The 21,198-nt window shown below is 44.2% G+C and overlaps 1 protein-coding gene and 2 long non-coding RNA genes across 3 annotated transcripts; all 3 read right to left on the bottom strand.

Annotated features, from left to right (window-relative positions):
- Positions 1–1,122: 1,122 nt before the first annotated feature.
- Positions 1,123–5,491, bottom strand: LOC128468551 (uncharacterized). Its single transcript, XR_008345862.1, has 3 exons — positions 5,334–5,491; positions 1,549–1,611; positions 1,123–1,296 (listed from the first exon to the last, which is right to left on the bottom strand). It is a non-coding gene; the product is annotated as an uncharacterized LOC128468551 (long non-coding RNA).
- A 2,910-nt stretch (positions 5,492–8,401) lies between these two features.
- On the bottom strand, positions 8,402–10,022 carry LOC128469311 (leucine-rich repeat-containing protein 1-like). The gene is made up of 2 exons (XM_053451130.1): positions 9,959–10,022; positions 8,402–9,711 (listed from the first exon to the last, which is right to left on the bottom strand). Exons 1-2 carry the CDS (start codon positions 10,020–10,022, stop codon positions 8,402–8,404), a joined length of 1,374 nt encoding a protein of 457 aa, XP_053307105.1.
- Positions 10,023–16,593: 6,571 nt separating this feature from the next.
- Positions 16,594–20,588, bottom strand: LOC128468386 (uncharacterized). Its single transcript, XR_008345826.1, has 3 exons — positions 20,402–20,588; positions 18,448–18,522; positions 16,594–16,836 (listed from the first exon to the last, which is right to left on the bottom strand). It is a non-coding gene; the product is annotated as an uncharacterized LOC128468386 (long non-coding RNA).
- Between the last annotated feature and the right edge of the window lie 610 nt (positions 20,589–21,198).

Genomic DNA, 21,198 nt, shown 5'->3' with positions numbered 1-21,198 from the left:
GTGAAGTCTATGTTCAGGACCAGATGGGTTCACAGTATACAATCACAAATTATTTTCAGTTTTCGGCCCCCAACTGGTCAACCTGTTTAATGGCCTTTCCTCGGGACCTATGCTGGATCAACAATTTAATTTGGCCCACATTACGGTCATTGTGGTAGTTATCGCCCTATCTTTCTAATGAATACAGGCCTGAAAATACTAGCCCTTAGGCTACAGCCTTTTTTTCCTCTCATTGGTTCACCCAGATCAGGTGCTTTGTTCCCGGCAGGTTGAGTAGAGCGCTCCCCACTTTGGAAGTTTATGTACTGAAGACACTGAGGCCACCCAACTCTTCTCAAAACCATCTGCCATTCTCCTGACCACACTCTCGACCACCAAACCTTATTACATGGGCCTGTGGGAAAGGGATCTGGGAAAGAATTTGAAGCTAAGGGAAATGAAAGACATTTCTCATTACACAAAAGGGTGCAAGTTCGATCAAAATCTGGTCATGTCTTCCAAGAATCTAGCTTACAAGAATGGATTGAAGTGGCCACCTTGGAAGGCCCATAGTACAATGTGTCTTATACTCTATACATGAAATCTTTTTGAATAAACGGAGATGTGATTAAGGTGATTGTCTGTCTACAATTATTTTCAGGTCCTTCTCATTCCATCTTTTTTTTTTTCAACACGGACCTATTTAATGTTTAATTTGCAAATTTATTTCCCCCCAAATGCGTAGCCTTGCACTTGTCAATATTAAATTCCATCCGCTTTGCGTTCTGAAAGGGCAAATTATAGAAATGGGGTCAATTTTCAGGATAGTAACAATTTTTGGGCACTGTTCAGGGACGGACTGGCGTTCCAAGGCTGGTGGCCGACTGCTGGGTGCACTGACGTCATCAGCCGGCCACCAGCCTTCGAACGCCAGTCCGTCCCTGACCATAGATGCCTCATTGTCCCACTTTCGCGGGCAGTGAGGATTATGGGCTAGTTGGGCTAGTTGTGATAGCTGTACAGACCATCATTGAAGCTCCCACATGGAAAGGTTATGGGGGCTATCTGGGCAGGTCCTCCAATGTCTGGGGGCTAATGTATTGTGGCCTTTTAGTTTAATTTTCATGAATGCAGAACACGTGGTTACCAATAGTTTATTCTGTTTATTGTAAAGAGAAAATCTCCATCATGATGATTGAAAGTAGACCGCAGCTCATTTCGTCCATCCTCCGGGGAGCGTATCTTTGACCTGCGATGTCACTTGCCCGGTGACATCATCGCATGTCTTCTGAGCGGCTTGGCAGCCTTGGTCGATAACTGTTACACAACAAAAACACCGAATGTCATCATTCTTGTGGATGGACTAGACGAGGCTCATAGATGTCTCAGATTCTAACTCCTATGACCATCCAATGACTGCTCATTACAGTAAAATGCGTTGGGGTCCATGCAAAATGGTCTTCAATAAAATACAATTGTGGGGCTGCACTGTTCCTTTAAACGCTTGTCCTAAACTATATATATATATAGCAATAAAAGAGGTTTTTAAGGTTTCTAGATACCACATACCTTGCTGTCCTATTTGCTTCCCTTTGTCCACACAGTCTTGGACCACCTGTTCACCTTGCTTTACTAAAAAATACAAAGAACACAAACATTTCAATATTTTCTTTAAAAAAAAACAAAGGTCCAGTAGTTTAATTTTCCATTAAGAAGCCTTAATGGAAGCTGAGGTATCTGACCCATGAGGACCAGAGTTGTCCACCCCAAGGCAATCTGAGGCTTTATGCTCTTTAGTTGAACTTGAGGCCAACATAGAAAAATATGTAAATTTATACAAGCTTTCTGGACTTCAGAGGTCTCTTCTTCAGATGGAAGCAGACCCTTGAGGTTCTAAAATAATACATAACTTTATGTTGACCCAACAGCTTCGACTTCTCTTGGCTATTATGGCCATATCAATTTTACTCAATAATCGAGAAGACCATCGCCAGGAGCTGGTCATGGTTCCTTGGGATTTTTTTTGCAATTTGTTGGATGTTAAAGAATTCCAACCTAATTAGCCCCCATTTAATAATCACATCGAGAGATTAACCTAGGCTGGTGTGTAAATAAGGGTTGTGGTGACCTCCATAAAGACATTGCCCAGTTCAATAACGCATGGAAGCTTTATACCAAGACATTGAGCAGCACTGTGCGTTTTCCCACATTGTGAGGTTCCAAACAAAAAATGTACAGGTGGATCCGCTCCACCATCCTTGCAGTGACCAGCTTCACAGTGCATTCTGAAGCTTTACAACCCTTACTGTATAGAATGTACATCTATGTTTAAGATGGACACTTGGTTCTCCTAATCTTAATAAGCGGGTAGTCAACTGGCAAAGCCCAGCCTAGAAGTTGGCTCAACCAGAACAAGTTTCTTGTAAGTGGGCTTTTTAACATCATACAATCAGAGAATAGGGTTGAATGTGACGTATTCTGGCCTGGGTCGTCTAAGCCTAGACCTTAGATGTCCAAGGGGGGGCTGGCAGCCAGTATTTAATGGGCTGGTTCGAAGGGTAATCACTGATCTCCCCAAGCAGCATGGAGGGCTGTGCTGAGTCGGCACACTCCACCAGTTTCCTTCCAAGTGGAGTGCCAGGATTTAATGCCATGTCCCAACCCCCAGACGTAAAGACCTCCTGCGCCACTGCCTTGGGTTATGTCTAGGCCAGAGCCGAAGGTGAGTATATCACTGGTGTGTATATCATAGATCTGTTTGCCCTGTGTACCTGAGAAGGTCTGGTTCAGGGGCCGTAACTAAAAAGATCTGCTTTCGTCTATGGATATTGCATGGACTTTCTGCTTGAAGGACACCAGTCCAAGTCTCAGGAGAGTCCAACATCAGGGAACCCGAGAATCTGCTGTGCGCTTGCAGGTACCCCAAATGGCTGCCAATATTCGTACTTGTATTGCGCATGCGATACTCCCGGATCGGTGGATACACACCCTTGTGTTCAACTTGACCCCTTTTGTGGAATGACTCACCTTGTACGCCGTGCACCATAACTGGACGGAGCTGAATGGAAGCTTATTGTCTCCGTCCTGTCTACCTTCTATTGCCTCAAGGCATTCGATGTACAAAAAGCTATGATAAAATCCGACCGGTTCTTTATATACTGCGCCTTTTGTAATGTATTCATCAAATGGATCATACGTGATCGGGATGAATGGCGCATTGTCCCCGCGGGTGGAACTCTGGCCAACACAATAGACACTTGGAACTGGTTTCTGATGAGTAATCCAGAATTTTATTATATTTTCTGCCAAACTAAACAAAGGAGAGATATCACCTAGTAAACTAAGGTGGGTACGATCACAATACTATTTACAGCGATATTTCAATTGCCGCCTTAGAAAGGATGGTGGCCGGGTCATGACCACATTATGTCTAGTGGTGGCTGTCAACTTCGGCCTACCAAGTCTCTCGAGCAGGTGAGTGGAGTAACAAATATCTACGTTTTACTCTGAAGGAGAAACCTGGTTTCATCTCATTTTCTCCCAATAAACTCCCTTTATCTGCAGGCCTGGAGGCCGCCATTGCTGTCAGTCATGTGATGTTTCGTGTGACTTTCCCTGCACCACACTGAGCTGATGCTTTATGGCGATGCTAATGAAGTCCTGTTTAATTACATCCTTCATAGACTTTAGTCAGTCAGAGGGTCCTGCTGAGTGATTAAGACTGAGCCATTCTAATTTTTTCTACGTAAGTCAGTCTAATAAGGTCTGGTAGGTAGAAGCATATACTTTAATGGCCTCTACCACCTCTGCAGGAAAGCTGCTTCACGTACCGACCACACTTTCACTAACGTAAAAAATCCTTACAGTATGATACATCTAAGCCGCTGACCACATCCCCCCTCTCTCTCCTTTCCTCCTTTCCTCCAGTCTATACATAAAACCCCTGCCCTTTTTTTGCCCCTAACACAGAACCTGCAGCACTGCCTTTGGATTTTTACATCCCATGTGCGTTCCTTTATATTTATCAATGTTAAACTGCAGCTTCCGTACTCCTGAGCAGTTCTTTTAATTAACTTAATTTAATTAATGAGCCATTTGTTTTGTTTTTTTCTTATATGAATATCTATACTGCTGCGGAACTTTGTTCTAGTTTTTAAAAGTGATACTAATAGTGATTATATATATATATATATATATATATATATATATTATTATATATTATTATATTATTATATACTAATAAATGTATATGAAAGTAATTTGTAAGTACGGTACTTTCATATGCATTAATTTAAAAAAAATCATAATATATATTATTTACCTTTGGAAGAAGCTGCAGATCCCCATTCCCCTCTGTGGTTGAATCAGCCAATCAGTGCCAAGAAAGCAATTCTATTGAAATAAATAGGGGTGCTTTCCATGCATGCACATGGGTGGTGGTATATATATCTCCTGCATATATATATGTAATGGCTGGCCTGTCCCTTTAACTAAATCTGACTGCTAAAAATCCTCTACCAGTTCTGATGGGAGGCTGCTCCACTTACCTACCACCTTTCAGTAAAATAAAACCTCATAGTATACCTAAACCTATGATATTCCAGTTTTATAGTATAGACTATATTTATTTATTATTTAATATTTAAACATAAAATAAAAAAGCCTTATAAAATGTGAATAAAATCAAATAAAATTAAAAAAAAAATTGTAAAAAGAAAAATAAATAAGGCTAGAAGAAAAAATACGAAGCCGAAGAAAAAAAATGAACGAAAATGTAAATACAAACAATACTTATTGAGCGTAATTTAATTATTTTAATTTAATTTTCATTTGATGAAGAATACATGGAAAAGCACTAACTTTTAAATCATTAAGTGTATTTATTATTTTTGGCTATTCTTCAATAACATGCACATGAAGCAATGTTTACCTCTACGGTGTTACTCTACGTTAGATTGCAAGCTCTGTGGGTCATATATGTTAAAAAAGATGAGAGAGAGAGACATTTAGATTGATAAAGGGATTAAACAAAGCACACGAGAGAATTTAATTCCAAAAGAGGAGATATGTTTGAAGAAGAGGTCATAATCTAATGTTTTACTTTACTAAGAGGGTGGTGGATAAGTGGAACAGCCTCCCAGCAGAAGTGGCAGAGGCTAATCCAGTAAGGACTGAGTAAGGAGTCTTTACATCAGGAACAGCAGGAAGAGTAGATGAGCCCAACGGTTCTTATCTGCTTTCCTATTCTATGTTACTATGGGTTAAGGAGCAAAGAATCTTACATTTAACCCTTTGGAAACCAGCGGAAATTAGAAGGCAGTCCTATCACATACAGTCTTGTTGGTGGGTTTTACCTGAATCCTGTGCCTTCTGCTGGGCTTGATCTAAGAATCCAGACATGATTGAAGCCGGCGGAGACTGTATGTGTCGGAGATCACGGGCTGGGGTTACTCGGCGTGTTCTGTTCTTGCCAAACCAAGAGAACACGGCTTTTATAAAAAAAGCACCGACTCCTCCCAAAAGCAGCATGAGCAACACTTGGCTGATGTTACTAATTACTACTTAGTGGAAAGTAACATTGTGATCTTTTTTTTTATTTATTTCTTGTTGTTTGCTACCCTGAGGGCATATTGTGGGGATTGTACAGTATTTTTCCACTTCGTTCAAACGAACGTTTAAAGAGACGCTCCAATGCCCCACCTATGAAGAAGGCACATCAAAGTGCTTTAATATGCGGGCCTTACCTGTAAGAAATTAAAAAAAACCCAACACTTTGGGAGAAGCTGAAGCTCCAGCATTTTGCCCCCTTCCGTTTTCGCGGCTCCTCTGATCGCTCCTCTGATCGCTGTGAGTATACAGCGCATCCACGCTGACAAGAAGGGAACATGTGTCCGGCCGAAAGCATCTCCTGCAAGTCAAGGAGCCGGAGGATGAGGGGAGAAGAGCAGATACTTGGTGACAGTCAATTTAAGAGTTAATTTAAAGGTGTCACTCCTTTGTCGTTTGCATTACTGTGTATATCATGGCTGGAGTCTCTTTGAAGGACTAAGTCACCTTCTCAGCGTAGCTGACGTTGTCTGATGGCGCTATATAAACAATAATCATCTCACGATAATAACATGATCACAATACTCACTGCCTGTGTGTTATCACCCCAAGAGCGAGACTATTTGGGGTATTAGGAGTAGTTTTGTAGGCCCTTTTTATGCGTTTGCAGCGACCGGTACGTTGATGGCGCCATCAGGCGTTGGACCAGTCTGATGGCCAGTCCGGAGAATTCTTTTCTATTACTAAACACAAGATGTTCTTCAGCCAAAGCCGGCCCTTACATGGGTCCCAGCGTGTGAGCTGCATTAAGGACAGGCTGAGGCTTCTCCATAGTAAGTGAGTTGTGTGTGACCGCGTGTGTGTCTGTCTGGGTATGTTTTTGTGTGTCTGCTTATGTGTATATGTCTAGGTAGATTGGTGTGTGTCTGCTTGTGTGTGTATGTGTCTGGGTATGTTACTGTGTGTGCCTGGGCGTGTGAGTGTGTGTGTCTGGGTATTTTACTGTGTGTGTTTGAGTGTGTGAGTGTGTGTCTGGATGTGTGAGTGTGGGTGTCTGGGTATGCTACTGTGTGTGTGTGTCTGGGTATGTTAGTGTGTGTGTCTGGGTGTGGAAGTATGTGTGTCTGGTGTGTTACTCTATGTGTGTCTGGGTGTGTGAGTGTGTGTGTCTGGGTATGTTAGTGTGTGTGTCTGGTGTATTACTGTGTGTGTCTGGGTATGTTACTGTGTGTGGGTATGTTACTGTGTGTGTCTGGGTATGTTACTGTGTGTGTGTGGGTATGTTAGTGTGTGTGTCTGGGTATGTTACTGTGTGTGGGTATGTTACTGTGTGTGTCTGGGTATGTTACTGTGTGTGGGTATGTTACTGTGTGTGTCCGGGTGTGTTAGTGTGTGTGTCTGGGTATGTTACTGTGTGTGTCTGGGTATGCGTGTGTGTGCCTGATGTGTTACTCTGTGTGTCTGGGTATGTTGGTGTGTGAGTCTGGGTGTGTGAGTATGTGTATCTGGGTATGTTAGCCCATGTGTATGTGTGTGTCTGGATGTTAGTGTGTCTCGGTATGTTAGCCTATGTGTGTGTGTGTGTGACTGGATGTGTATGTGTGTATCTGGGTATGTGTGTGTGTTTGTGTTTATGTATATGTTAGTGTGTGAGAGTGTCTGACCCTGTTTGCAGCACATATATACATGAATGATAAACACACACAATCCTGCCGATGACTAATGCTCCTATATTTAGTATTTGCTGTGTCGGCGGGCTCTGTGCCCTGTCATTTCTGGCTGTCCCAGTCAGGGAGCACATGACACGTGTAATATTTATATAATTTATATATTAACACATCCTGAAAACCACCCGACGCCTGCATACATCTGCACGACACCATATCCACTCTCACGCAGTGTCTTGTTGCCCCCGGAGGGGATTCTGCGTCCTCTTCACCTGGCATACTCACCACCAGTCAGGGGCCCCCCTGGACGGTTAGGAAGGGGGAAAATGACTGCTGGCCCTTTGACCGGGGTCAGTAGTTCATGGTCCGGTCACAGGTGTGGGTAGCAACATTGTTGCTATAATGTTCCTTGGGGAATAAGGGTGGGCTTACCGGAGCAGAGTTTCAGTCATTCCTGACACTCTGTACGAGCTTCCGGCTACGGGCAGGGGGTCCATACCGATGAGTGGCGTCAAGGCAAGGTTTGTGTTGGTAAAGACTAGTGGGTGTGTAAAGAAACACCATTAAGCTCATTGAGTCTGCCTTGGTCTTGTCTTAGATCCGGAGATCCACCACTTCTGCCGAGAGGCTGTTCCACTTATCTACCACCTCAATATATATGTATAAATATAATTTTGCATAAATTGATGGCAGCTAATATGCACGTGGCTGATTTTGTGGCTTGTAGGAGGATGGTTGAATACCCCCCAACAAATCAGGTGTCCCAATCAGGGCAACGGTTTTGGGGTGTGTGTACGTGTGTAGCTAGAGGCAGGGAGCGCTGCGGCCCCACCTGGGAGGATTCGTTTTTAGAAAATGAGGGCAATCGGCGCCCTTCCCAATATTGTAACACGCGTCCCATACTCCACGGGGCATCGCCATTCGGAAACCTTATAAATATCAGCGGCCAATCACGACATCTGTGCAGAAAAGTCGCTCGGTGTTAAAATAGCCCAGTAACAAAGATCGATCTCCTTAAGTAAAGGAAAAAGCAAATACATATACATGCGTCACTTAAACCTAATGTATTTATTTATAGATAACAGGTATGGGGGAGGGGCTGCTTCCTCCACGGTAACGGGTAAATGTTCATGTCTCCATTCCTCCTCTTCTTCATAATCAGAAGATCAGATGTCCTTTCTCTCTCCCATCTCCTTCTCATTCCATCCTTAATCCGAGTCATAATCAGCCAGGCTCTGAATGGCGGCACTTCTTTTCATACGGCCATCGCTGATGCTGGAGCTTCTCACTGCGTTCTCCTGGTTGCTCCAACCTTCATCTGATGTTTCACTGTCCAGGTTCTCCAAGGTGTCATCGTTGGTTGAATTGCCTTGGCTGACAGACGCAGGTGGACTTTGCGGAAGTTGGGCGCATGTTAAAATCCTTTCGTCAGTTTCAGGGTCAACCACGGTCCAAAGAGGATGGAGAGCCTTTGATTGGTTTTCTGAAAGCCATAAAGCCTTCAGCTTCAGGGAGGTCAATGACAATGGCAGATGGGGAAGCTCATTTCCAGAAAAATCTAACACACAAATATCAGCGGCTTGAGCCATTTCCGATGGAATCTTCTTCAATTGGTTTTTGCGCGCAGAGATCACCCGAAGACTACGGCAGTCACCGATCTCCTTTGGCAATGATACTAAGTGGTTTCCGTTGATGTTCAAGTTCCAGAGCTTTTTTAACTTGCCAATGCTGCTTGGCAATTCTGAAAGTTGGTTATCCGTCACAATCAGCTCAGTCAGGCTGTCACATTCTCCTATGCTGTCTGGTATGGCCATTAATTGGTTACTATCAGCTTTTAGAATGGACAAGTTCTTCAGGTTTCCAAGGCCATCTGGTAGAATCTCAATGGAATTCTGAGACAGAACCAAATCCGTCAATGATGTTAATTCACCGAGACCTTCTGGGATTCTGTTCAGCATGTTTCTTGAGACATCCAAAAATCCCAACCGTTTCAAGCTGACAATCTGGCCGGGTAGGTCTTCAAGTTGGTTTCCATCTAACCAAAGGTTCTTCAGGCTCTGTAATGATCCGATGGATTCCGGCAAGTCACTGATCTTGTTGTCTCCTAAGTCGAGTTCCTCCAGCTTTTGTAATTGGGTAAAGGACGTTGGCAAATCGATCAAACAATTTCCTCTCACCTCCAGCGAAATCAGGTTAGAAAGGTTCCCGATGTTCACAGGTAGCTCTTCCAGTAATGCATGGTTAATAGAAAGGCATTTGAGGCTGTAGAGTTCGGAAAATCTCCACGGCAACAATTTTAGTGGATTTTGACTAAAGTTGGCTACTTGGAGACAGTTGCAGGATGCGATGGTTGGAGGAATCGCACTGATACAGTTTTGGGAAGCATCCAGTTCCTCTAACTTTTTGAGGTTTTGTATCTCTACAGGGAGAAACCGAATCTGATTGTCTCGAAGCACCAATGTCTTTAATTTCACAAGTTCAAACAATTGATTGGGCGTGAAAATCCGTGTTTTGCCAGCTATTTGGGATCCGAGAACCAGATTCCCATCCGTCGTACCAGAGAGAAAACTAAAATCTGGATAACTTAAGGAATGGGGTACGTTTAACCCTTCGAGTGCCAGGTCTCCTGGAGGATGGAGGAAGGAACCCTGTATGCTGTATTGGTAGCAGGAGATAACTGTATCGGGAATCTGGCCGATCGGCTTATGCCGGTCGGTCACAGAATCAGCGCCGATGGCACCCAATCAGAATACGCCAGCGCTCACCAAAGAATGGCGAATTAGGAATTATTGGGGCGGTCTCGCCATAATAATATTCACCGAATGCCATGGCTGAGGGGTGTTTTGCAAATGCATCGGAGGGTTCTGCGGAAGCCCCCCAAACCTATGTGTAATACCTTCCCATTGAGTTCTACGGGGGGTACTTTCCTGCCACTGATTGACAGTGTCAAGCAGCCAATCAGAGGCAAGAAATGTTGGATGATTTGCATCAGGACTGCAAGAGAAACAGCAGATATCCAGTAACGAACCGGACCAAAGGCTCTGATCACCTCGTTGAGGACAACTCATTTATTTGTAATTAAATAAACTGGAAACGCAAACCAGCAGAAGAGACTTCCATCAAAGAACGATGCCTCTCAGTTATTATTAAAGAGAGTTTTTAACGTATTTATTTTATGCATTTTTATAATACGCCGATCCGTTTATTTCATGTTTTTTTTAAATACTGGAGTCAGAAATGGGATTATGTCATTTAACTCCTCCCCCCTGCTATCACTACTGAAAACAGGAAGCATACTTAAGTATGCTTCCTGCACATGAAATTTAGCCAGCCATCAATGAGTACCAGCGGCCAATCAAAAGACAAAACGGGCTCCCAGTATGCAGTTTACGGGACACTAGGGCCAGAGTGTTCCTTTAAAATGCTTTGGACCAGATCGGCCCTGATTAGCAAGAGCAGGAGGCAGAAAGCTGCACAGAATAAGAATGCTCGATATGTGTAAGGAGAATTTCTCATTTGGTTCCAGTGACTGTCTTTCTGTCGGAACTCTGCTACAATCTCTGGAAAATATACGCATGCGCCGTCTGTCTCTAATAGCATATTGCGAAATGCTGATGTCAGGGTGGAGTAAGGGAAGGGCTGTCTAACGATCATTATTTTGTTCTTCGCCTGCCTCCCGGCTGCGGAGCTCGTGTGCTGTAAAAAGGGCCGCGTCTCTTTTATACTTTATGGGATTGGATTAAATAACTTTTTAAAAGGATCAAAACACCAACCCCCCAAGTAGTATGACTCTTGTGCAAAAACCCCAGCACTGTATACGGTAATATATCCCCCAGTGCTGTATACAGTAATATAACCCCCAGCGCTGTAAACAGTAATATAACCCCCCAGCGCTGTATACAGTAATATAACCCCCAGCGCTGTATACAGTAATATAACCCCCCAGCGCTGTATACAGTAATATAACCCCCAGCGCTGTATACAGTAATATAACCCCCAGTGCTGTATACAGTAATATAACCCCCCAGCGCTGTATACAGTAATATAACCCCCAGTGCTGTATACAGTAATATAACCCCCCAGCGCTGTATACAGTAATATAACCCCAGCGCTGTATACAGTAATATAACCCCCAGCGCTGTATACAGTAATATAACCCCCAGCGCTGTATACAGTAATATAACCCCCAGCGCTGTATACAGTAATATAACCCCCAGCGCTGTATATAGTAATATAACCCCCCAGCGCTGTATACAGTAATATAACCCCCAGCACTGTATACAGTAATATAACCCCAGCGCTGTATACAGTAATATAACCCCCCAGCGCTGTATACAGTAATATAACCCCCAGCGCTGCATACAGTAATATAACCCCCCAGCACTGTATACAGTAATATAACCCCCCAGCGCTGTATACAGTAATATAACCCCCAGCGCTGTATACAGTAATAACCCCCAACGCTGTATACAGTAATATAACCCCCCAGCGCTGTATACAGTAATATAACTCTCAGCGCTGTATACAGTAATATAACCCCCCAGCACTGTATACAGTAATAACCCCCCCAGCGCTGTATACAGTAATATAACCCCCCAGCGCTGTATACAGTAATATAACCCCCCAGCGCTGTATACAGTAATATAACCCCCAGCGCTGTATACAGTAATATAACCCCCAGCGCTGTATACAGTAATATAACCCCCAGCGCTGTATACAGTAATATAACCCCCAGCGCTGTATACAGTAATATAACCCCCCAGCGCTGTATACAGTAATATAACCCCCAGCGCTGTATACAGTAATATAACCCCCCAGTGCTGTATACAGTAATATAACCCCAGCGCTGTATACAGTAATATAACCCCAGCGCTGTATACAGTAATATAACCCCCAGCGCTGTATACAGTAATATAACCCCCAGCGCTGTATACAGTAATATAACCCCCAGCGCTGTATACAGTAATATAACCCCCAGCGCTGTATACAGTAATATAACCCCAGCGCTGTATACAGTAATATAACCCCAGCGCTGTATACAGTAATATACCCCCCAGTGCTGTATACAGTAATATAACCCCCAGCGCTGTATACAGTAATATAACCCCCAGCGCTGTATACAGTAATATAACCCCCAGCGCTGTATACAGTAATATAACCCTCAGCGCTGTATACAGTAATATAACCCCCAGCGCTGTATACAGTAATATAACCCCCAGCACTGTATACAGTAATATAACCCCCAGCACTGTATACAATAATATAACCCCCAGCGCTGTATACAGTAATATAACCCCCAGCGCTGTATACAGTAATATAACCCCCCAGCACTGTATACAGTAATATAACCCCCCAGCGCTGTATACAGTAATATAACCCCCCAGCGCTGTATACAGTAATATAACCCCCAGCGCTGTATACAGTAATATAACCCCCAGCGCTGTATACAGTAATATAACCCCCAGCGCTGTATACAGTAATATAACCCCCAGCGCTGTATACAGTAATATAACCCCCCAGCGCTGTATACAGTAATATAACCCCCAGCGCTGTATACAGTAATATAACCTCCAGCGCTGTATACAGTAATAACCCCCCAGCGCTGTATACAGTAATATAACCCCCCCCGGTGCTGTATACAGTAATATAACCCCCCAGCGCTGTATACAGTAATATAATCCCCAGCGCTGTATACAGTAATATAACCCCCAGCGCTGTATACAGTAATATAACCCCCCAGCGCTGTATACAGTAATATAACCCCCAGCGCTGTATACAGTAATATAACCCCCCAGTGCTGTATACAGTAATATAACCCCAGCGCTGTATACAGTAATATAACCCCAGCGCTGTATACAGTAATATACCCCCCAGCGCTGTATACAGTAATATAACCCCCAGCGCTGTATACAGTAATATAACCCCCAGCGCTGTATACAGTAATAACCCCCAGCGCTGTATACAGTAATATAACCCCCAGCGCTGTATACAGTAATATAACCCCCCAGTGCTGTATACAGTAATATAACCCCCAGCGCTGTATACAGTAATATAACCCCCAGCGCTGTATACAGTAATATAACCCCCCAGTGCTGTATACAGTAATATAACCCCCAGCGCTGTATACAGTAATATAACCCCCAGCGCTGTATACAGTAATATACCCCCCAGCGCTGTATACAGTAATATAACCCCCAGCGCTGTATACAGTAATATAACCCCCAGCGCTGTATACAGTAATATAACCCCCAGTGCTGTATACAGTAATATACCCCCCAGTGCTGTATACAGTAATATAACCCCCAGCGCTGTATACAGTAATATAACCCCCAGCACTGTATACAATAATATAACCCCCAGCGCTGTATACAGTAATATAACCCTCAGCGCTGTATACAGTAATATAACCCCCAGCGCTGTATACAGTAATATAACCCCCAGCGCTGTATACAGTAATATAACCCCCAGCGCTGTATACAGTAATATAACCCCCAGCGCTGTATACAGTAATATAACCCCCAGCGCTGTATACAGTAATATAACCCCCCAGCACTGTATACAGTAATATAATCCCCCCAGCGCTGTATACAGTAATATAACCCCCAGTGCTGTATACAGTAATATACCCCCCAGTGCTGTATACAGTAATATAACCCCCAGCGCTGTATACAGTAATATAACCCCCAGCGCTGTATACAGTAATATAACCCCCAGTGCTGTATAATAACCCCCCAGCGCTGTATACAGTAATATAACCCCCAGCACTGTATATTCCTTTTATTTGCCAGCCTGCCCCCAGTTATGCACAGCTGCCCCACGGCTTGCTACTCTGCCCCCCAGATATGCCTTATATCTCCTAAGTGCCACTCTCCCCCAAATATGCCTTATACCCCACCTTATACAACCTCAGCTTCTGCCCGGCACTTCCGCTGGGGCTTCTGTGACTGAGTATCGGAAGGTCATGTGACGCCGGCGCTTCGTCATAGAAGCCCCAGAAGAAGTGCCAGGCAGCAGTGGAGGATCTCTGCGTGCATCGCACAGACATTGACCGGCTGCCAGAGAGGAGGATCCGGGTCCCCTGCAGCGCTGCGGGGGATCTGGATCTTAGTCTTATAGTCAGACCTCTATTTGAGTTCGGATTATAAAACGACCTCGAATATAAGACGAGGGATATTTTTCGGAGTATTTGCTCTGGAAAAAACCTTGTCTTCTATTCAAGCAAATACGGTATCATTATAGGTACCTCCGTCAGCGTCACATGACAATTAAGCGTTCCCGGCACAAATTATGAATACAGCAACATTTTGCGCGATTAAGAGGATTTTTAATTCGGGAAAAGTCTGGGCATTTAAGAGCGCTAACAATGTTCAGGTGGAGCAGCACCTTTACTGCTATAATACCAGAGCGCTCATGGGATTCTCCAATGCAATGGGTAATTCCACGGGGCCAAAGCCACCCGATAATCATGAGCTGAGTCAGGGCAGCTATTCTAGTCTATATAATAATTTTCTTATTACTTGGCACCTGTAATTTTTCTGTTACACAATCTGCATGTTGTATAAACGCCGGGCCTGTTGGTGCAGGTGAGAGCGGCGGCTGCCTGTTTTCGGATCGTGAAACCTGTCATTAACAATCACCCATACAGCGCAATCTATCTGCACCCGGAGTCACCATCTGTGTCATAATTATATGCCATACGGTAAATTGCATATCCATAGATATCTGTATTCACGCACACACGCATACACGCACACACATGCACACACACGCACACACACACATACACAGATACACGCACACACATACACGCACACACACTATTGTAACCAAAAACAGCTGATTTTTAATTAAATATCTCCATAGGCGTACAGAGGCCCTTTATCATTCCCATCACTCCTGTGTCCCAATGGCCCTTTATCACTCCCATCACTCCTGTGTCCCAATGGCCCTTTATCACTCCCATCACTCCTGTGTCCCAATGGCCCTTTATCACTCCCATCACTCCTGTGTTCCAATGGCCCTTTATCACTCCCATCACTCCTGTGTTCCAATGGCCCTTTATCACTCCCATCACTCCTGTGTTCCAATGGCCCTTTATCACTCCCATCACTCCTGGGTTCCAATGGCCCTTTATCACTCCCATCACTCCTGTGTTCCAATGGCCCTTTATCACTCCCATCACTCCTGTGTTCCAATGGCCCTTTATCACTCCCATCACTCCTGTGTTCCAGTGGCCCTTTATCACTCCCATCACTCCTGTGTTCCAATGGCACGTTGTGTTCGCTGATCCAAGTTGAAGTGTAAAAGGCTAATTGATGGTTAGAAACCCTTTTGCAATTATGTTACAGCCAGAAATTTCCTCGTTTCTCATGAAAACAGCTAAGTAACCGAAAACTGTAAAAAAAAAGCTACTGTTTTAGCTGTAGGAGGGGGGTCTATCCAGACCCGCGTGTGCATGTGTCGAAAAGTGCGCCCATTGATTTCAATCAGTGGCAAGAACAGCTGAACCGTGGAGGAGGAGGAGGAGGAGGGCTGCTGCAGCAGGGATGCAACCTCTGTGTCAGGCAAATGCTTTATTTGGTCATTTATTAATTTTTGTTAATTTATATAAACTGAGTATTAACCCCTTCAGTCCCCAGGGGGGTCATAACAAAAGGACCAAAATGTTGTTAAAGCATGATTCCTCTTTTCCATATTTGATGAACCCGCGCAATTTTTTACAAAAACATAATAATAGAAATAAATAAAACATAAAATTATTAGTGATAATAGATAAAAAAAAAATAGTGATAATATACTAAAATAAAAATCATATTTTGGCAATCTTGCCTAAATTTCCTTATACACTACAGATGTCACAGCTGAACAATGACCCAATTTATGTTCGGCAACATCTTCTGATTGCAGTCATATCAATCGACATTTCATTTTTTTCCGTTAATTTTTTCAATTTTTTTGGAAAGAGTGGAAATTATTTTTTCTTCCTCTCCTCCCCCTGATCTGTTTGTGCTGATCCCAATGTGATCAGCAAGCAGGGCTCCGTAGAGATGTCCCCGCCGCAGCAACAAAGTCAGGACTTACCTGTACGTCCTAATTGGCTTCTTGCCACAAGTTTTGGTGACGTACAGGTAAGTCACATTAGAACAACAGACAAGGAGGTCTGTATTATTTTCTATCCTGGGGAAGCAACGCCTAACTCGAAGACTCCAGGTCACTCCTGGAGATAATTATTAAAATATACAGTTGAAGGGCCAGCTGGAGGAACTTGCTGGGCATGACCCCTCATTATTCGTAACAAACTCATGCTGAGATCATTGTGTTGGTGGACCTATTAGGATATTTGCATGAGAATTTCTTTTAGTCCAATAAAAACCCAATGAAAAACAAAGCCAAGGAGATATTTGTTGTTTGAATAATTGTTTAATATAAGCCACCTTTAGATAATGGGGGGAGGGGTCTTATTTTATTTTTTTACCCCAGGTGAGGAGATAAATTGGCTTTTTTTAAATACATTATAGAGGTAAAAATCCCAAACAATGTAATCTGCAGAGTATATGTCTTCACTTCTTCTTGAAGCCACCTTTGACTTGTCCTACTGCCTTCTCTCCCGCTTCCTTCGCAGCTTGGCATCCCTTATCAACCGCTGAAATGGACAAGAACAAGTTGGTTTAGGATTATATACATGTAGAGTTCTAATGATTTCTTAACATTTCTTGGGGTCAGTTGTGGACGATATGTGCAAACCTCGCAAGGCTGCTATCAGGACTCTCCCGAACCCTCCAGAAGACATTAGAAGATCGAGGTTTCCTATATCTGGCCATTTACTCCCACATATGAGGAATCAGACGGGCCTTAAGAGAATGCCAGACCCACTAATGTTCCACACAATGTCAAATAGTAATTATAAATGTGTAGTGGATTTATAACTACGTTGATGCCCAAGGACGGCCAAGTGGTCGATATTTGATGGTTGCCGGTTGGACACCCAGGACCGGCTCTCTATAGAGTGCTCTTTTTGAAGTGGAGAATGCTGTGTTCTGCCTCAGTGACCCAGGGGAACGTTAAAGCTGCCACTCCATGCCACCATGCGTCTTCTGAGTTCCAGGATATGACATCATATCCAGGTGTTCTGCCCCTTTAAGGACTTGTGGGGCTTTTCAAAGTAACCAACTGTGCTGAGTTGGCGCAGTCCTCCATAGTATTAATGAGCCGGTTAGAGCCATGGAGGAGTTGGGCTACAGGCAGCCTGATCGCCCAGTTTGATGACTGGCCCCTGGACCTGCCACCTTAGGTCTAGTTGACCTAGGGCAGAATCCGCCACTTTTCTGGCTGGTCTCCCCACCGACGGCTTCTGCGGACATAGATGGCTCCTCACTAACAGATACAATGTAACAGTGTACGAACTTTCACGGGGGGGGGGTTCCAAGGAGCAGGCACCCTCACTCAGCAGACAGAGACAATGTAACAGTGTGTGAACTTTCACGGGGGGGGGCTACAGGAAGCAAGCACCCTCCCCTCTCTCAGCAGGAAGATACAATGTAACAGTGTGTGAACTTTCACAGGGGGGGTTCCAGGGAGCAGGCACCCTCCCCTCTCTCAGCAGACAGATACAATGTAACAGTGTGTGAATGTGTCGTTGAGAGAACAGCTCCCTCTGCTGGACGTGTGTGGTAGTCACGTTGGTCGAAATAAAGCTAGCAGCCTTTAGCCATGGGGCATTATGGAACGTTGTAATACCAAACAAAATGTGTTATTTTCTCTCTTTTTTTCTAAATTAAAGGTGCTCTTCCACCTACTCTGCTGAATTTAACTCTTATTCGTTATTAATTATTCATTCATTCATTAGAAACACTATTCCCAGTATTGTTGAATCCCCAAACCCTTCCCCAAAAAATAATGATTTCATCATGTTAAATTTTGGCTCCTCCGTGATTGTTGCCGGGACCGCTTAAATGTCACGCGACACCAAAGCAGGCACTGATAGGCCGTTGCCATACAATCAAAAGCTTCTTAAAAGATTTCTGCTTCTTTAATGAGATTTACATTTCCAGAGGAAAGAATAACATGGAACGATTTGTATACTTAACGTCCTAGAGGGTGCAATCATTGTTTAGTAAGTGGGACAGCACCTTTAAAGACATGAATTCTATTATCACTAGATAATATTCTATAACAATTATTACACTCCCGTTTTAATATCATTGGAAGGTAGTCGCTAGGCAGTATCCTTCATATGTGTGGGCATAGAACTTACCTTCCTGGGCGACTTTCTGTCCTTCTTCGATGCACTGATTGGTGGCATCCTGCACGGCATCTTTTCCTTGCTTAACTGGAACGATAACAGAGGAGTATAAGTTCAGCGTTCTCCTGCTTTCTAACAACACGCAATGAAGTATTCTGGGGGGGCAGAAGCCCCTGAGCCGCCTAACCAGGGTGGGGGCAGATCGCTCTATTGGGCCATATAGTTCCGCAGAAACTATAACGTAGTAACGTTACATAAGCTTCTGAGAGCTCAGCAGTCTCTTCTACAGATGAAGATCCCATCTGTAGAAGAGACCTCTGAGGTCCAGAAAGCTTTTGGACCAATAAAATGGTGTCAAGTCAATTAAAGATAGAACAATGTCTACCAATACAATGTATGCAAAACAATACACTTAACATGTATGCATGAATATTTGATTATATGCAGGGTTGCTGCTCAATGGTGCTGCTCAACAGTAGCGTACCGCCCCTGGGTGCCATTCATCAGGGGGGGGGCACACAGAGGTTTCAAGTCTTCCAGAAATATCCTTTGTCTACCCCCTTCCGTGTCCCTGTCTCCTTACCCCTCTACAAGGCTTGGTCAGAGAAGACGAAAGAAGAAGAGAGCGAATGAAAGTGTAAGGGAGAGTAAGTGTGAGAGCGTGAATGAGAGTGTGAGAGCGTGAATGAGAGTGTGAGAGCATGAATGAGAGTGTGAGAGCGTGAATGAGAGTGTGAGAGCGTGAATGAGAGTGTTTTTATGTTTTAAAGTCCCACATTATGATATTCTAAAGTCCCACAATTATGTTACAGCCAGAAATGTCCTCGTTTTCAACGAAAACAGCTCAGCGACCCCAAACTTTTATATAATTTAGCAGCTGCTGGTCTTAAAGTGCCGGCTCGGTGCCGAAAGGAAAGATCCGTGCCAAATAAGTTACATGCGGGGTCTGCGCCTTTTCGAGCTGCCTCTTCTACAACCCCTTAACTTAACCCCAAAAATGCCACGGCTGATTTTACCATGCCAGTCCGGTACTGGTTCAAACCGGTTCCAGCTCTCCTGCTTCTGGATCAGCTATCCATGCCAAACGTCAACGTAACCAACTCAGACAGCATTAGAAACAGCATCATGGTGCAAGAAATGGTGCCTTTCTTTACCGTGTTACCAGAGAGCACAGAGAGCAGATCGGCCCCATGCGGCCCCCATCGGCCCCTGTTTTTCCTGCTGTAAAGACTCAGACCTTAATCAGTTCTTGGTCTTGTCTTAGATTCAGGAGCCGTCGAATTCCCTCACTGTGTTAACTTCTACCATTTCTACTGGGAGGCTGTTCCGCCTATCCACCAATGCCATACCTCAACTCTCAGGGTTTTTTCCCCAATCTGGGGGTGACGAGGCAGATTCTCAGGGTCACACAGTCTGGATCTGACTCCATCCTATTCTCCCCCGTTGTGATCATATCTAAGACTCCCAACAGGTGCTTTTGCCCCAGTACGTTATAGTTGATATCCCTGCTTGAACGCAGGTGTCTCAATTAAGTGTATCCTTCACTAATGATAAGTCAAGGTTTCCATGAGGGCCGCTGTTAGAGCCATTTGGGTATCGCATTTCTTGAGCCGCTACATTTGAATTATTATTTATTGTTTTATATATAGCGCCATCTTCTTCCGTAGCGCTGTACAAAGGGAATGTACCATGTGCTATTGAAGGGTTAATATTTCAAGAGGCTCAGGGTCAGATCCCAGGTACGTCATCAACCCCTACTGAAGACCCCGCTGGACACAGCTATATCAGCTTTCCTTACAAAAAGAGCACAAAAAAAACGTTTACGAGGCGTCTACGGCAACACCCTATCAGAGCCTGCCTGGGCGCCACCTGACAATTAAGTGTTCCCGTGAAAATTACAAATTAGTCAAAAATCATCGAAAGTCACTAAATCCAATGAATATTAACCAATCCCATCATCTCTTACCTAAATCATCTGTGTTTACATCAAGTCCTTTCTTTAAAAAAGACATCGTCGCAGCTTTTTTTGGTTTTTTTTCTGTTTTCTTCCTTAAATCCGCTTTAAAAAACCACGAATTGTAAAAAAAAAATGTCACCCGACCAGGAACAGAGAATTTGCAGAGCCGACAGCAGCGGCGCGTTTATATGCCGGGGGTAAATGCCCCTCCTTGTGTTGTCATTGGTCATCGGTTTAACAGGCGACGGGATCTGCACAGATGTCATAATTAGGATATCAACAGATAGCGGAATTAATTTTTGAACAGCATTGTGCTTATCCCTCCCCGAAGGCTGGGCAGGGCGCCGCATAACTGGAATTTTCCAGCCGTGTCGAATACAGAGTTGCCTTTGGCATAAAATTGCACAGTGCCGGGCGGTTTTAGAGCACAGTTCGCTCGGTCTTGTTTTGGCTCTAGATTTATAGCCGAAAATAACCCTTCTTTTGCACCTGAGTTCATGCAGGTGTTCTAGAAATGTCCCAGAATTTGTGGTCTTGGACGGGCCCACCATTAGAAATGTTGGGGGTCTTGGAAAGACAGGGCCCTCCTGCCGCATGCACTTTTTACCCCCGCTCGCAGTGGGGCCACTAGGCCCCACAGTCCAGAAAGGGGCTCCAGGCTCCGTTCACTGGGAAATGGCCATGAGGCCCCAGTCCCTAAAACACACAAAGGTTCAGGCTGGCCCCTGGGGGTCCCAGTTGAAGATCTCTCTCTCTATGTCTCCCCACCTTCTCTGCCGACCGCTTCCCTGTCTCCTTTTCTGCAG

Source organism: Spea bombifrons, chromosome 11 (genome assembly GCF_027358695.1).
Source record: "Spea bombifrons isolate aSpeBom1 chromosome 11, aSpeBom1.2.pri, whole genome shotgun sequence".
NCBI lineage: Eukaryota > Metazoa > Chordata > Amphibia > Anura > Pelobatidae > Spea > Spea bombifrons.
The sequence above is the reverse complement of the archived record's forward strand: the minus strand, read 5'-3'. Positions and strand labels throughout refer to the sequence as shown.